The following is an 18111-nucleotide window of genomic DNA, read 5'->3' on the forward strand; positions in this document are numbered from 1 at the left end:
GGGGGAGGGGATAAACTACCCTCGCACTAAAACCTCCTGCACTAGACTTGCATTACTTAACAGCCTCACTTAATTCAACCTGGTGAGTCCCCTCAGAATCAATGGAGACCTGCTTCTATATGTGTTTTTTTATAGCTGTTCCATGTCTGATATATTATATAACTACTCCCCCGTTCTAATTTACGTGACGTAGTTTGATCTGACAAGGAGCTTAAGAAGGAAAGGAAGACTTTTGAAACTTGTAGTCTTAAACATATCAATTTTTTTTCTTCAGGAAGTGGCCATTCTAATCTTCTCTATATTGTTCCAATTTTTTGATCATATGATCTTTAAACATATCATAACATTTGTGTGGCTCTAAAGATTCTCATTAAGGATAAAATGGGAAGGTTACAGTTAAATTATTTCCAAATTATAGAAATGTATTATACTCTTTGAAATGGACTAAAAAAAGAGTGTCACATAAAATGAAATACAGGGAGCACTAGTTAGTCACATAAATAGGCGAACCCTCATTTACTTCAATAGCTAATTCATCAACCATCCCTACAACTAGGAGGCTTGCTATGTAAATATATGTTCAGCAAGCCGATCTCACCTTAATACTTCATAATTTGTCTTCTAAGACAACTAAAAGATAAATTGGAGTTCTCTATAACTAGAGATTCTCTAAATCTCACTTATTTCAATATGAGATAAAAAATCTTCAACCAAACTTGAAAATTCTCTCGACAAGTATGTGGCCAAGTATAAGTATAATGAAAATAAGCCTGTACCACAGCTAATTAGTACTGACTAAATGGATTCACTGCTTCCACTGTGTTTGTTCTTCGCTAAATGGATTATGAGATATTCTGAGTTTTTTTAGACAAGTTTTCTCCATGTGAGTTAGTTCTATCTCATCTCGGTTTAACTTTACAATCATCACAGTAATGTGCTAAAGGACCGATGTATTTGGAGATTTACGCAAGACAACAATCTCAAGCGACATTCTCTTAGTGTACACTCTGTGCGCTATTTGCGCCCTCTGTAAAACAACGAAGGAATAGCACAAAAAATGCTAATAGGGTCATAAATGTCAATCTCCTTGGTCTAAAATGCACAAACCATGACTACGAGCTCCAAAAAGCCACATAATTTTCTAAAAGTAGAAGATTTTCAGAGCACGAAAGTTAATTACATAATTGTAGCAGCAAAAAAAACATATCTATGCATGCACAGACAGAATAAGTACTGTCACTTGAACTTGGAATTAGTCGTATGGTTATATTTGTGTACCTTCACGCCTTGGAACTGGTCCGAACAAAGTTAAGGTGAGCGAGATAATTACTTTCAGCAAAATCATGTAATGTACGTGGTGCTCGTGCCCCATCATGACCCAGTTTACCACATTCTTCCTTCAACAAACTCCTACCTTCATCAGCCTCCTACAAAAGATATACCAAAACCGTAAATATGCAATCGCATAAACAAGTTCCCAGTTGGATGATCTCAATTTCTTCTTCTTCTTCCAGTTTAGCTTTTCTCTGTTCTCCTCTTTATTCACTTCTTTGATTGCACTGCTCTCTTTTCCATTTCCGGCTTTCTTGTTCTTCTTTATTAGACTACTGCTTTGATTTTCTTTTCTTCTTTTTTGATTTTTATTTTTACTGATATGAGTACTGCAATGGATTCTATTCCTACTGTAATCTTTAATAATATTCGAAAGACAACATGCTGAAATTAAAACTGCAGACTGAAATTTAACGACAAATTATCCTCAGTACTGGTACTTCATGCTTAGTTTGATGTTTTATGGAACATACATAACATTCTGAACATGTATTGTAATTGATCTTACTTGCTTAAAGTTTTATTTTCCATGAGAATAATTGATGAAGCACTTGTAAGAAAGGTGTAATTATTAGGTTTATATTATTAGACATCTTACAGTTTTAAGTGCTAAACTGAAGTATAGGCCACTCTTCTGTATTCTCAGTGGATTGCATATTTCACTTCAATGAAATCTCTGTGCATGCTTGAAATGGCAGCTGCGTTGTCACATTTAAGCTCTTCACTTAAAAAAACACTGGACTCTAACCATTTTCTAAGAGAATACATAAGTAGACCAGCTTATCACGATACATACAACTAGGCTTTTTAAACAAAGTAGGTTTTGGACAAATGAGGTGAAGGCAAAAAAAGAATATTCAACGTAGAAGGCTGAGAAAAATAGGGTTTTTTCTTGTTGAGAAAAATGTCTATGGAATACAATTGTGTTTGGACATGAACTTCACTTGGAGAAAAGTTTGTGAAAGTGAAAATTTGTGAGTGGAAACAGTATCTCAAGTCAAATACACCTTGAAACCATTATTTAGCTTTTGGGGTTGAGTTAGGCCTAACATCCGTTTCTTCTACATGGTATCAGAGCTAGACCCATCCCAATTCATTGTTTACCCGATGTTGGGCCCCTATATTATGTTGACCACGCTCCAGGTGCCAGGCCAGGCTGTGTGCAAGGAGGGAGGGGGTTTGGTGTTGTTGGATATCCCACATCGGTGGGGATGAGGTTCTTTGGTCTCCTTACATGGTCTCTGGCAATCCTCACGCTTTTGGGGTTGAGATAGGCCCAAGGTCCATTTCTTTATCACAGAATTCATTTACTGAAATTTAGTAGCAAAAGGCGGTAAGGAAGTGCTTATTAAAAGCACTTTATCGAGTATGCCCACCTATTACTTGTCCCTGTTGCAAGCTCATGTGAGCATCACAGAAAAACTGGAGCGGCTTTAAAGGAATTTTCTTTAGGACGCGGAGGATGGAACTAGAAAGTTTCATCTAGTGAATTGGCAAACAGTCACTTCCCCAAAGAAGTGGGATGGACTTGGAGTAAAAGATCTTAGGGTATTCGACATAGCTTTGTTGGGAAAGTGGCTGTGGAGATTCGGGATAGAGGAGCATGCTCTATGGAGGGAGGTCATAGTAGAAAAGTACGATTCCACGATAGGGGGTTGGAGGACCAAGGCAATCACAGCACCTTCCGAGTGTGGCATGTGCAGGAGCATCATGAAGAATTGGGAAGCCTTCAGTGGCAACATCACTTACAGGGTGGGAGATGGAAGGAGAATCGGCTTTTGGAACCATAGGTGGTGGGAGAGAATACTATGAGGGTCTCCTTCCCCTACGTCTTTAGAGTTTCAAACCAGAAGGAATTGATGGTCCAACAGATTCGTAAGGAGCATGAAGGGGGTAGTATGGGACCTCTCCTTTAGAAGGAACATGCAAGATTTGGAGATTGCGGAGCTCCACGATTTGTTGACACTCTTATATGGGCAAGACAAGCCCCAGCCATCTTGTGATTCTCGGAGATCGGGTTTGTGTGGCGATGGTTTGTTCACCGTAAAGTATTTTACCAGAGTATGCTAGTGAGGGAGGAGGCCACTTTTCCATACTCCTCGATCTGATTCCTAAGGCGCCCACGAAGGAGTGCTTTTTTGCATGGCTAGCGGCGAGGGGAGTGATTTTGACTGCTGAAAATCTGCGAAAGAGAGGAATTACACTTGTTAGTTGGTCCTACATGTATAAAAGCTCAGGGGAAGAAGTTGATCATCTTTTGTTGCATTGCGCTATGTCCTCGGCTTTGTGGAGGGCAATCCTGAATCTTTTTGGTGTTCAGTAGGTGATGCCAAGCACTGTAAAGGAAATGTTATATAGATGGGCCGGTTTCCGTAGAAGAAGAAAGCAAAAGGCGTGGAAGTTCGCCCCATTAGCTCTCATGTGGATAGTTTGGGGGGGGGGAGAGAAATAGGAGAGCTTTTGAGGGTATTGAGTCTCCTTTTTCACGTCTTAAGAATATTCTTTTATCTTTGATCGCTTTTTGGTGCACTCATATAGCCCCTACTTGTATAGAAGATTGGGCGTCTTTTGTAAAGAATCATGTTCTGATGTAAATTCTCTACTTTTTGGTATACTTCCTGTATACGGGAGTTCTATCCCTTTTGATTAATACAAGTTACCTTATCAAAAAAAAAAGTAGCATTACCCATGGTTAAAAACTAGTTTTTGCAAATACTGAATTTCATATTCAAGCTCAAATGGGGTTATTTGAGTTCTCCTGTTAAGGAGGGAGTATTAATTAGAAAAGACAGCCAGATTAAATCAAAATTTGCTAGGGTAGAAATCTAGCAAGGAAATCACCCACAATATCATTTAGTCTTCTGCATACCAATAAGGCAATAACCACCCTATATGTTGATTATAATAATAAATGGGACTTCTGATGTATGAACTAAGAAATCAGAATGATATCAGTTAGGCAAATGAGATTAATGCAGATCACTGATCAAAGGATTAATCCAAATCACCGTAACGTTCATTAGAGACAGAAAATACCTGTAAGAACTTCAACATTTGCTCCTCAATTGTGCCACTCATCGCCAGAGTTTCCACGTGAATAGGGCATATAGCACCCATCCGATGAGCACGACTGATCACCTGTTCCTCCATACTGATAAGTATCACGAAAAGTCAAAGAATATTATGTGTTAGAAAGCTGTCCAGACACATGGCAGGCTAGCTTCTTTATTCTCATAGAACAATAGCTAAATAAAGTATAAGAGCAACGGGTTGAACTGTTTACTCAAAAAAAAACAAAAAAAAAAGAGGTTGGCTGAACTCAGGCAGATTCTATAACATACTCACGAGGTTTTTTTGCCTCCCCCCCCCCCCAAGGGGGTGGGTGTGGGGGGGAGGTTCACTGTATGGAACTTTTTCTCCCCAATAAAGGTGTGGATTTCCGGTTCATTTACTAGCAGATTTTTCTTTAGACAAGAAAAAAATTCTGCAACTGTATCACCATGGGCATCTTCTAAAGGCATTACAAGGAAACAAACATGAAGTCTAGTCATGAGGTCAGAACAGGCTTAATATATCTATTACCTTTTGTCCCATATTGGTTCCATCAAATAGACATGTGTTACAAAGCTCAGATCAAGACCTAAAGCTGCACTTCCATCCATTAATAGAGCCATGCAGTCAACATCATGCTGAAATGTCGCCAGTGCTTTCACCTGAATCATGCGAAAATAACTAAATGGCCGCGGAAATACCATAGTGATCACCCTAAGAAATTTGTCAAAAGACAATCATGAAATCATGAGTGGTTAAACTGCAATACCTTGTTGACGGAAGGCATTGGACTATACAAACTGGCAAAACGGATACCAGCAACAGCTAACTACCAGGAGAAGAAAATGGAATAGTCAGACCATCACATAATAATAAACATATTAATCAGAAAATCTCGCAATGAAGTAAGAGTTACCTGCTGTTCAATTACATGTATGTGCTCCAGAAACTGAGAAAATATGATAACTTTCTCTGGAATTAAATTGCAGAAATCATTTGATGAACCAACAAAATACCCTTGGGATGAAAACCTGCTGAAATTGCTTTTCCCGTGAGATCCACTAACAGCCTCGACTCCGTCCTCGTTGGAGTTAATAATCATCCTATTAGCTTGCTGTATTTCTTTTAACCTTTCAACAAGGTAAGCAACTTTACTGCTCGATGTTGATTGCCAATCAGGATTCCAGTCATCCTTCAGAAGAATAACGATAACATTAGAAATAGTTCGCTATGGGATGATAAAAATTAACTATAAACTAGGCACCAATCAGTATGTCCTTAAAAATTAGACCAACCTGCTTATAAGATGGCTGTAACTCAATCAGATCCTTCGGAACAGGCCACTTTGGATTAGGATTTTCAGGACGCGTCAGTATTTCAGGACTTTGCATCTCGTACAAGTTACCACAGCCAGGAATTGTACACTTCTCACTATTTAAAGAAACACAATCAAGGCATAATAGATGCTTACAAGGTGTAACCACTGGTAGACGGCACCATGCTTTACACCTACATATATTATTTTAGAAAACGTCAAAATCATGATGCATTTAATCTAACGAAATCATGCCACATATGATCTCAGAGGCTGTGACGTACCTCATGCAATTCCCACCATATAAAAGGTGATATCTTATCAGAGCATACTCCTGTGAAGTCGGATCCAGACCATCCTCAACTAAAATATCCATAGTTTCTTGAATATCATCACCTGCCTCTGTCACTCTGATATGTCCTGCTACACAGCACGAGAGTCTTACATTTCTGATGGTAGTACTTCGGAATTTCCACTGTTTAGGGTTCAGCAAACTCTCAACATGAGAAGGATCATTCCAGTCTGCCATTAGTATATTCCTCCGCACGGTTTCTACCAACTCATTGTAACTTCTCGCATGTTCTTCAGTAAAATTTAAGAATATCATTTTCTTGATGCATGGGGGGATATTCTGCAAATCTTTTTTCCTGGCACTGATCATGCACCTGTGAAGTAATTGTAGCAAACGTGACCGGCCCTCTTCCATCTCTGCTTCGAACGGCCTAAGAATACCAGCTTCCCAGGCTTTCTGATTCTGTCCATAAGTTTCATCATGGAGGAACTTAAGCAAGGGTTGCAAATGAGAAAGCTGGCTACTAGGGGTGTTAGGAGTTGGTGTTCCAGTTAACAACCAGCGATTTGAAGCCCGCAGTGAAACAGCCATTTGCAATTTGTTGGTCAAACTTAGACTTGAACCAAGGGTGTGACCTTCATCTAATATAATTCTCAGCCAATGAACTTGCATCAATACACTTCTCTTTTTGGGGCTCCACTCAGCACTTAGACGACTGAATGTAGTTATAACTATATCATAATCCCAAGCAAGATTATGTGCAGAAGGCCTTTTATAATCAGTCCAGACAAAAACTCTCAACTGCCCTTGTCTTACATGCCTCTCAATTTGACCTCTCCAGTGATCAACTAGATTTGAAGGAACAACAACTAAAGTAGCTCGAGACAAATACATCCTAAATGAATCCAGAGGCTTACATAGAGCTACTCTTAAGGCATCTAAATCAAATACCAGGTTCACAAGACCTCTAGGATAGTACCACTTAGTTGTACCCTTTTCAGCCCTCTTGACAAGACCAAAGGCTTGAAATATTTTATGATAGGCATAAGGAACTCCTACTGAGGTCTGTATGATGGGTTGCCCCACCCCAATTGTTTCCATTTCTAACAGCTTCTGCGGTGACAGCTTAGCTAACCAAATTAGAGCCTTCTTTGCTTTTGAATCCATAACTGAACAATTATCCTTCAGCACACTGGTAAAAAATGATATATTTTCTTCCAGCCCCCCAGGTGTTCCTTTGGTATGGAATCCTGGAAGGCAAGTGATATGCTGCTTATGATCCCAAGAGTCTTCTGCAACACTACAACTCTGATATAATGGATCAGTATTCATACTGCAGAACCATGCAGTAGTAGCATCTGCCACACCAGCTTCTGCAAGCCTCCGCCATTTCTGACAAGCATCGCATTGGATCCAGGTTTCATTGATCACACAGTTCTCAGCAGACGGCTCACAAAACCTCTTACTACCACGAGAATTTTTTTTTGAATAACCAGGTTTCTCATATGTCAAGCTTCTTTGTCGGTTGGAAGCACGCTTCCTTTTTTTCGATTCTTTGCTGGAATTCCTCTCAGGAAAGAGAGACGTCCCTTCATTTTCATATGCATGCATAAGATTTCTTTTTGTCTGGCTAAAGTTACTGGTGCACCTCACAGCATACCTAGTTGGAGTGGAGCGCATGACTGTACATGAACTAATTTCTGCAGCTGCTATGCGATCAGCTGAATTAACAACCGTGGATCCAATTGATGCGGGGAAGTCTAAGCTTTTTGTTGGGGTTAGTTTATCCAAAGATAATTGTCCCCTACGGCCATTGAGTCCAGTAGCTCTACTTGCTGATAAAAACCCTGAACTGATTGTATTTTCACTACTAAGCTCATAATAACCACACCTCTGGTCAGTATTATGCATACACCAGATAATTTGTGCACCATCTGGTGGCTCTGGCAGTGTTCCCTGAGTCTTCAGAATGAGAGAAAGAGCAGTAATAGTTTTACCGAGGCCAGGCTCATCACAGAACATTCCCCCATGGAAATCCTTGATCTTAGGAGCCTGACCTGTGGCTATTTGACCAGAAACAGCATTTATATAAAAAGCAAACCCATCTTCAGTGACAAAATCCATGTACAGTGGGTGCAGTAATAATTCAACATTGTGCTCACGCTGTAACATCCAGTCAACTGCAGCCTGCTGATGAGCAAACAATTTAAGTTTCATACATGGCATGATTGATGCAGCAAGAAATCTTAAATGCCGACATGTTGCAGAGACCCTTAGCAGATCAACAGGACAAAGTGAAGAAAGAATATTGATCAAAATATCATCTGTTACCACCCAAATACCCGATCTACTACTATCAAGGGGATTCACTCTTAAAGAATCGGGATTTCCCCTCTTTGCTACACTTGGTAAGCTCTTAAAAATTTCATGGAGATCAAAGAGCTTTTTCTTGGAAGGGTCAGGTGCACTGCAGCGCTGTTTGCATCCAATAACATGACAGTCAGACAGATTCCAAATACCTAAATCCTTTTCAACACCAAGCTTAGCAGACTGAAGCATAGAACTCCTAGCTTCCCAGTCACAACTGAAAACAAATATTTGAATATTCATTAGCATAGTCAGCACAGTTACAATAAATATTTAAGACGTAAATTAGCATTAGCTGCATAGACAATTAAATGCAAATCAATTTTCAAAAACTCCAAACTCACCAAGAAATTCTACATACCACTGGTGAAAGCTTATCAGTTCACTCGGCGTAATGGTGTTAAAATAATTAATCATTTACTTTAACTGCAAATTCGGACAGCCTAATACTTAATAGAAGAGAATATCTTAGTCCATCCCTGTAATTACACTTTTTAAAATTATTCTTTAATAAGTTATTGTCTGCAATATATTTTTGGAAAAGCAAGCAACCAAAGCTATAAAGATTTTTATTCTCTGACTTGGGAAATGTGCCTACTTTTTCCTTCACCTTCTGACTCCTCTTCCGGTGAAATTTCACTCCTTTTCCGGTGAAATTTCACTCCTTTCCCGGTGAAATTTCTCCTTGGAATAGCATGGGGGAAAAGCTCTTTTTATTTCAGGTGACAAATCCTACGAGCTTATCGACATCGGTGAAGATAATGAAAGGTGGTTTTTATGGATCGAAAGGGGCAGCATATTTACAAGTAAAACAAAGATCGATGAGGACAACATCAGATGGGTATGTGAGCAGATGTACCAAGCTTCACAGGGTGCTGGGAATCTTTACAGAAGGTGGGGGGGAAGATACAAGCTTATTTATACAGGGTGTATCAAAACTATAATGTTTATGGCAGATACATCAGAATTGAAACTTGGATTGGAGACAAGAAATCAGCAAGAATAATACTGGAAAATGATTACAACAGGGGTGGGGAGATATAGCTGGGAGAATATTACAATTTTTGGGGAAGGCCTCTAACTATGAGTTAAAAAAGCTCGCAGATGTGCAAAAGAGGTCCTTTCTAGTTGCTAAAATTCCTCAATGGCCTACGCAAGTCGCCAAGCAAGAAGGTGTTGCTGCTGCCGCCATAGGTGTTGCTGCCTGCTGCTGAAGGTGTTGCTGCCGCTGATGAGAGCTCCCAATTTCTCGCCAAGTGTCTATGAGAGCTCCCAATTTCTCGCCAAGTGTCATGATTGGATGCTTCAATGATCCTTTTAACCAAAGCCCCAAAGTTGAAGTCATCCAAAAATGGTTTATCACAAGGTGGAAAGTAACTGCGGGCCTCGGAGTCACTCTGATGGCTCACAATCAGTTCTTTTCGAGTTGTCATCGAGACAGGAAGCAGCAAGGGTAAAAGCAGGGGATTGGTTCTGGAATGGTAGACACTGATCTCTTGAGTGGTGGTCGCCGGAATCTGGGTCATCTCCGGCCAACGGTGAAGTGGGGCAAAAGTGGATAAAAGCCTTTGGAATTCCTCTGCATGGCTGGACATCAACTATTTTCCGATACATAGGAGCTAAGTATGGTGGATTCATAGGCACCGATGAGGACACGAAAAACAGGGCGCACATGTTCTGGGCCAGAATCGGTGTAAAAGACAGAGATGAACTACCTAGGGGTCATTGATTTAAAAATAGGCAATATGAGATACAAAATTTCAGTTTTGGAGGACGTACTCACAAAAATTGCAAGTTCCGGCGAGGCTTCGGTTGTCGTCGGAGTAGAGAAGGCGGCAGCTTCTGATAAACCTTTCTCGATCCAAGTGAAGGACCTATCGAACCACCCAGCATTCTTTAACCGCATTAGACCTGGCAGCTTTAATTCAAAAATGGCTGAGGTGGCAACCACAATTTCAGGGAATACGGTCAAGATGCCAGTTGTTAGGCATACTAAAGCAAATGGTGGGGTCAAAGAGAGGGCTCAAAATTTGGGCCATTTAGTGGATCGTGAATATTATCAAAAGGGCCAAAAATGTAAGCATGCACAGAGGAGAAAATTAACAAAACAGATCTGGAGAGCAGCTGGGCCTAAAATTGACCCATGTGTTTTGAAGCCCAATCACTACATCTCTGTTAATTATTTTGATCCACTAATGGTGGAACTAGAAGCTTCTTTCTCAGAAGGGCCCAGTGCCAAACCTTCTTCATTGACTCGTTGTGATTGCCCCTCAGAGGCAGACGACAAAGGAGAAAAGATACTGCACAAAATATGCAGGAGACCACCACAATCAATTGAAGCTTTAAGTAGTTCGGATGTGGAGCTCTCTTCCTGCGATACTCTTGCTCTCCCATGGTATGAACAGGGCTCTCCAAGCATGCAAGTAATTAATACCCCGAATATTTATGAACATACAAGATGGACAAAAGATGTGTAGTTAAAGGCTTGCAAGGCTTTTGGAGTTAACGTAGAAGGGTTTGGACATGAGATTATGGATATCATCCTCCGAATGGATCAAAAACGACAGATGCAGTTGCAGAAGCAAAAGTCACCTGGCAGGGACAAAAAAAGGGGTAAGAAGAAGCTGGAGAGACTGAAATGGGGCCTAAATTACGATGGAAAAAGGAAAGGGGATAGAGACAGGTTTTACAAAGCTTTTTCTGGATGAAAGTTAAAATATTAAGCTGGAACGTGCGGGGATTGAATGATGCTGATAAAAGGACTACAACTACATCACCGATTCATAAGTGGAAGCCAGATATTGCTTGTTTGCAAGAAACAAAAATCCAAAAGTTCCCAGTATCCTGGATTAGACAAATATGGGGTAATCATTGGGTAGAGTAGGCAGAGTTGAAATCTATAGGGAATAGTGGAGCAATTATCATCTTATGGGACAAAAGACATTGAGTAAACAGGGGTACTTATCAAGGTTATCTATCATGCATGTTAGAAAGTACACATGAAGAATTCAGATGGTGTTTTATAGGGGTGTATGGGCCACACACAAATCCTGAAAGAGAGGAACTATGGCTAGAACTTGAGCAATCAGGTCTATCTGGGATGACCAATGGGTAATAGGGGTGACTTCAATGTTTGTAGATATGAAAGTGAAAGGTACAACTGTGTTAGAAGGTCCAGGGCCATGGTATTTTTCTCAGAAACATTCAAGACCTGGGTTTTATAGACTTGCCTCTACAGGGTGCTTATTATACCTGGTTCAGAGGTGAAGACTCATTCCAAGCATCGAGAATAGACAGGTTCTTAATTTCTTCTGAATGGTGTGATAGTTTCAAAGCTATCAAATAGCTAGCCCTCCCAAGAGTGATCACAGGTCCCTTCTTCTTGAGTGTGGTGACTGGGAAGCCACCCCTTCTTATTTCAAGAAAATATGTGGCTACAGGTGGAGGGTTTCACTAATAAGATTAAAAACTGGTGGCAGAGCTATTTGATATGAGGCAGTCCAGATTTTATACTTGTGCAGAAACTGAGAAGGCTCAAGGCAGACATCACTAATTGGAACAGAGAGGAGTTTGGCAAACTGGAAACACAAAAGAATAAATTACTGGAGGAGTTAGCAATGCTAGAGAAAGCAACAGAGAACAGAGCCCAGACACAAGTTGAAAAGGAGAAACTAATACAGCTAAGAGTGGAGTTACAGCAAATAGCAAAGGTTGAGGAGGTCTCATGGAGACAAAAACCAAGATGTCTACGGCTAAAAGAAGGTGACAGGAACACTAAATTCTTTTAGAAAATGGCTAACTCCCACAGAAGGAACAATTGCATTGACAAATTAAAGATAGGGGAGGAAATCACCGAAGACAAAAAGTCCATCAAAACTGAAATCCTTAACTTCTATCAAGGGCTCTATTCAGGAAATGAGCAATGGAGACCTAGTGTCAACTTTGAAAACCTAGCTAGTATCTCGACGAAGGAAGAGGTGTGGTTGGAAAGAGCTTTTGAAGAGGAAGAGGTGATGGCAGCCATCAATTCTTGTGCACCAGTTAAAGCCCCGGGGCCTGATGGCTAGACAATGGCATTTAATCAAAAGAGTTGGGACTTTATCAAGGCCGACATCATGGCAGCAGTCAATCATTTCCACCATAAATGTTATATGGTCAAATCCAGCAATGCCTCCTTTATTGCACTTGTTCCCAAGAAAAAAGGTGCAATAGAGCTCAAGGACTTTAGACCAATAAGCCTTATCGGAAGTGTGTATAAGATAGTGGCTAAACTTTTAGCAGAAAGGACAAAAACAAGAATGGGGTCTCAAGGGAACAGAATGCATTCCTAAAAGATAGACAGATAGCTAATGCAGCACTCATTGCAAATGAACTACTGGATGAGAGACTAAAAAGTGGAGTTCCTGGAATTTCATGGAAGCTAGACATAGAGAAGGCATTTGATCAAGTCAGTTGGCCCTATCTATTGTTAACACTAAGAGGAATGGGGTTTGGTGAAAGATTGATAAGGTGGATCAAGTTCAGCCTAACCGATGTCTAGCTTATCTGTTCTAAAGAAAGACCTGCCTATACTGGAGAGGGGTTGTGGCTAAACTTTTAGCAGAAAGGACAAAAACAAGGATGGGGAAGCTTATTTCAGGGAACAGAATACATTCCTAAAAGATAGACAGATAGCTGATGCAGCACTCATTGCAAATGGACTACTGTATGAGAGACTAAAAAGTGGAGTTCCTGGAATTTTATGCAAGCTACACATAGAGAAGGCATTTGATCAAGTTAGTTGGCCCTATCTACTGTTAACACTAAGAGGAATGGGGTTTGGTGAAAGATAGATAAGGTGGATCAAGTTCAGCCTAACCAGTGTCAAGTATTCAATCCTTATTAATAGATCTCCGGTTGGTTTTTCTCCCCTCAGAAAGGGATTAGGCCGGGAGACCCTCTCTCACCTTTTCTCTTCATCATAGCAATGGAAGGCTTGAGCAAAATGCTTGATAAAGCAAGACAATTAGAATGGATTGAAGGGTTCAGGATAAAAAAACAACTCAGGAAATTCAATCTCAGTCTCACATCTACTATATGCAGATGACACAGTAATCTTATGTGGGGCTGAAAAACTGCAGCTGCAGTACCTTAATCTAACCCTACTTATTTTTTAATCTATTTCAGGTCTGCACATAAACATGCTGAAAAGCATGATATACCCTGTCAATGTGGTACCTGACTTGGAGGAAATGGCAGGCATAATGAGTTGTGGCATTAGCTCATTTCCTACAACCTATCTTGGACTACCTTGGGAGCCAAACATAAGTCAGTGGAAGTGTGGAATGGTGTGATTGAGAAAGTGGAGAAAAGATTAGCAACTTGGCAGATGCAATATCTCTCAATGGGTGGAAGAGTGGCTCTGATCAATAGTGTCTTGGACAGCATACCAACTTACATCATGTCCCTCTTCCCTATGCAAGTAAAGTTCAAAAGCAACTGGACAAATTGAGGAGATCCTTTTTATGGGAAGGTAATAGTGAAGGTCACAAATTCCATTTGGTGAAGTGGGCAACTGTAACTCAACCAAAGTCACAAGGTGGTCTGGGCATTAGAAATCTTTCAAAGCACAACAAGAGTTTGCCAATGAAGTGGCTTTGGAGATATAGGCCAAAAAGCACTAGCATATGGAAGGAAATAGTGAAAGCCAAATATGGTCAACGGGATAATTGGAGCACCACAACCACGAGAGCTCCTCATGGGGTTGGGCCCTAGAAACACATTAACAGCCTGAAGGATGTCTTCCAACAAGAAGTGTCCTTCAAAGTTGGAAATGGAGCACATGTGAAATTTTGGAAGGACAAGTGGCTAGGGAACTTCACGCTACAAGAAACTTATCCATCTTTATTCCAACTAGCTAGTGATCCTAACTCAACAATAGCACAGAATAGATCCAACAACACTTGAGAGGTCCCTTTCAGGAGAAACATGCAAGACTGGGAGATAAAAGGAGTGCTTGATCTACTTGGAAGGTTAGCAAACTTTACAATGAGTATCCAACACGCAGATAAGCTAACATGGGGCACTTCTAAGGAAGGTGCATACACAATAAAGGCAGGCTACAACAAATTTTGTGCATCGAATGATGTTATTGACATGTGGCCTTGGAAGCTAATATGGGAAACCAAACTGCCTACAAAGGTCAGCTGTTTTGCATGGACGACTCTTAAAGGTGCTATTTTGACCCAAGACAATCTTTGTAGGAGGAGCTTCCAGATTGTGAATACATGCCACATGTGCCAACCAAATTCATAATCAATCAACCATCTATTTTTGCATTGCACAGTGGCTACTGATCTATGGCACAGGTTCTTCTCAATTTTTGGTATCAGCTGGACACTACCTCAGAGTTTTAACAAAAGCAGTTGAAAGTTGGAGCTTTTGGAAAGCCAGCAAGGCCATCAAAAGTATCTGGAAAATGGTCCAGGGTGCATATTTTGGTGTCTTTGGACAGAAAGGAATCGAAGATGTTTTGATGGCATTTCAACTCCTAATCAGTTCCTGAAAGCTAGATGTCTGGTGTATCTTTTTAATTGGAGTAATATCTCCCGTGTAAATAATGTTATTCCCTTTCTAGACTTAATTGGCTCAATGAGTCTGGCTTGATGGCCTAATTTTTTGGTTAGCTCCCTATGATTAGAATAGAACATGATGTACTGGAGCTAACATTTCTTCTTTTGTACTATTTGCATCTTCTTGATGCCAGAAATACAACACCTTACTTCAAGTCACAATTGTTCCAACTATAACAAAACAAAATTAAAACGGAAAATTTTTTCCTCTTGATTTTGTCAGATTGCCTTCATCACCCAAAAAGGAAGGGAAGAAAAAGAAGAAAAGTCATTAGCACCTATTCTACACTACTAATGTACTGCTGATATTCTGAATTTCTAAAAAGAATGACTGTCTGTTGTGTCAACGGTATATTTAAACGTTAATCATCCATTATTGTTCCCTAATTACCCATATGAGCAATCAGTAGCTTGACTAGCGACAGAGCTGAATAGGTCCTTCCACTATACTTAAAGTTTTCTAACAATTAACAGACCAGTAACAGTATAAACATGAGAAAATGATAACCTCAATCATACTTTCTTTTTGGATGATCCTGGCTTGGCATAAAAATTAATAGTTCACTAAGTTTATAAAATAATATTATTTTTTTAAACATATAGTTCCCACTTAATAAATAAATTAATTGTATCCTTGCACGTCAAAGTTATATAGTACACAATTAGAATGCCTTCATAGAATATGAACCCAATCTTGCTTACTCATAAAATTGACAGGAATTCATCTATAAAAATTGACGTCTCTTGGATCTCCATCTCTAGTTTTTCTTTGGGGTATCCAAAAGGGTGTAGCGCTCTCTTAGAAAATTGTACAATATGGTTAAACTTTCTGACACCCATGTTGCAATTGCTTTTATGTGCAAGTTGGATTTTCCATGTTGTGCTCACAAAGTTTTACACATTTCATCCGCTAGTCAAAGGCGCATTTAAGGTGCGATGAATCTCAAGAGAAGCTCAGGGAGGGCGCTTCGCCTTGCTTAAGTTGTGCTTCAATGTAAGGCTAGGCACTAAGGCAAGCACCTCATTGCCCATGAGTTCCATTGAATTAAGCGACACTAAACAACAAATATAATCGGCAAATAAGTGTATTAGTTGTTAAGGAAAACACTATGAATAAATTTGTTACTTTTTTCTTGAATTACATTTTTATTTATTTTTTGATAAGTACAAATATATCTTTTTAGGGTGTAGGGTCTAGTGGGATGTAGCAAGTACCACGTAGATTTAGTTAGGTGCGTGCAAGCTACCAACACAACTAATTCTTGGATATTTGAACTTTACAACACCTAGAGATTCCTTCTTTCCATCAAAACATATTCTATTTCTTTCCAGCTAAATTGCACATATGAACTTTATCTTTTTGTTTTATGACAGTGCTACACATACCAGCTTGCACGCACTTCGACTAATATACCGAGCAGCCTTAATGTTGGGTAAGCATAGAGAACGCTCAAGTTATTAGTGATAATAATAATAATAATAATAATAATAATAACAATAATAATAATAAATGTAAAATTAATTACATAATAGATTTTCATGGCCCCACGATAATTATATAGACGTTTAATTGCATTGTCATTGATTTGAACGTTTCTTCAAAATCCTAATCAGAATCATTTTTTTCCATTTATATTCTTTACAGTTTTGATGATTTAGTATTTAATATGTAGAAAAATATGCAAAATGGTTGATGGTGTCAAATAAGACTGTTATGCGGCTGGGTTATGCAACTGCAAACTTAAAAACACGCTATGTAGGTGCAATGTAGGTGCAATGTAGGGTGTTGGGCTGTACATTTGTGCAAATCTCTAGGTGCAATGTTGGGTGTTGCGCTGTACATTTGTGCAAATCTCTCAAATAACGGCAGGATATGCGCACCTGACATGGCGGAAAAGTGCGGCAACAGCAGGACCAGATTTAGGGAACTGCCAACCGGACCACAAAGCTATAGGCAAGTATACGTCCACTAAAACAACAACCCTAACTTCACCATCATCATTATCATCACCGCCGCCGCGATCCACAACCTCAACAACTCTAGCAACAATTCTCAAGCATTTTTGCATTACAAGCTTGTGTAACTGGTGCACCACGCTTAAACTACCATGCACCATTCCAATTCTTCTCCACTTCTTCATCGTCGGAACGGTGCCGTTTTGCTCCCGAGAAACGATTGGGGACAATACAACGTCGTTTTCAGACACGAAGTGGGCATTAGAACCGTCGCCGGCTATATGGCACTTGGAATTTAAAGGGGGAGTGCGGCGGAGCTCGGAGGAGTGCGATTGTGGCGAAATTTTAACGCCAGTACGGAAGAAACCGCAGAGCTTGTGGTCAGGAATTGAATTTTCGACCTCCATTGTTGAAAGTGGAAGCTTATGAACTAAGAACTCATGTTGAAGTTAGGGTTTTGGAGATGTGAGCAAGAAGGGGATCAATGGAGGATTAGGAAATAAACGAGGGAAATAGGAGCAACCGTTGTCTCACGTGCGCCCCGGGTTTCTTTTTGTAAATAACTAGTATGGAGAATAATAAATACAATTTTTTTTATAATAAGAAAATATATGTTGGGAAAGACGGTAGATACAAAAGAATATGGAAATACTATTATTTTTTGTTATAATGGATATTGGTATGATAAAGTAATAAGGAAACACAATAAAGACACATACAGCTATTTCCTAAAGTCCAATAATATTCTTTATAGCCTCAAAATTAACAATTGTATTCTTCCATGTGTAGATTGTCCCTCGTAAATATATTTTCTCAAAACCTTCACCAATTAAAACTTATTGTTATGTTGAAAAACCCAAATAGTAGCTCTAGACCATTGAGCAACATTTACAATAGAGTTGTCGTTGCGAGAATCATTGATAATCAAAACCTCCCTGCAAATGACCAAATTAAAATGAAAAATATAATCACAAACAAAATATAAGAAAAAAAATTATAAACTTATTGTATCGTTCCTATCAAAATAGAAATTATGGCTCAATTTGTCACATAACGCATGCATGTAAGGATAGCAGATGGCTTGCCAAAAAAATTAGTGATCCGCCTTGATATGAATCTAATTTTAGACATCTCGATACTTTAGTGGTCCGCTTGTACACTATGCAAGTTCATGGAATGTAAGAGTG

The 18111-nt window shown here is 39.6% G+C and overlaps 1 protein-coding gene across 2 annotated transcripts in view; it reads right to left on the minus strand.

Annotated features, from left to right (window-relative positions):
- LOC109207387 (F-box protein At3g54460) overlaps positions 1-17471 on the minus strand; it is a 23225-nt gene extending 5754 nt beyond the window's left edge. For both annotated transcript variants that reach the window (XM_019370296.1, XM_019370295.1), the window contains exons 1-8: positions 16850-17471; positions 5983-8574; positions 5679-5892; positions 5300-5575; positions 5153-5212; positions 4915-5045; positions 4369-4483; positions 1279-1427 (exon numbers count right to left, since the gene is read on the minus strand). In XM_019370296.1, coding sequence (XP_019225841.1) covers positions 1281-1427; positions 4369-4483; positions 4915-5045; positions 5153-5212; positions 5300-5575; positions 5679-5892; positions 5983-8574; positions 16850-17331 — 4017 coding nt within the window. In that variant the 5' untranslated portion in view covers positions 17332-17471 and the 3' untranslated portion in view covers positions 1279-1280. The remainder of the gene's footprint in view (positions 1-1278; positions 1428-4368; positions 4484-4914; positions 5046-5152; positions 5213-5299; positions 5576-5678; positions 5893-5982; positions 8575-16849) is intronic.
- Positions 17472-18111: the final 640 nt, after the last annotated feature.

This window comes from Nicotiana attenuata, unplaced genomic scaffold (genome assembly GCF_001879085.1).
Source record: "Nicotiana attenuata strain UT unplaced genomic scaffold, NIATTr2, whole genome shotgun sequence".
NCBI classification, from domain to species: domain Eukaryota; kingdom Viridiplantae; phylum Streptophyta; class Magnoliopsida; order Solanales; family Solanaceae; genus Nicotiana; species Nicotiana attenuata.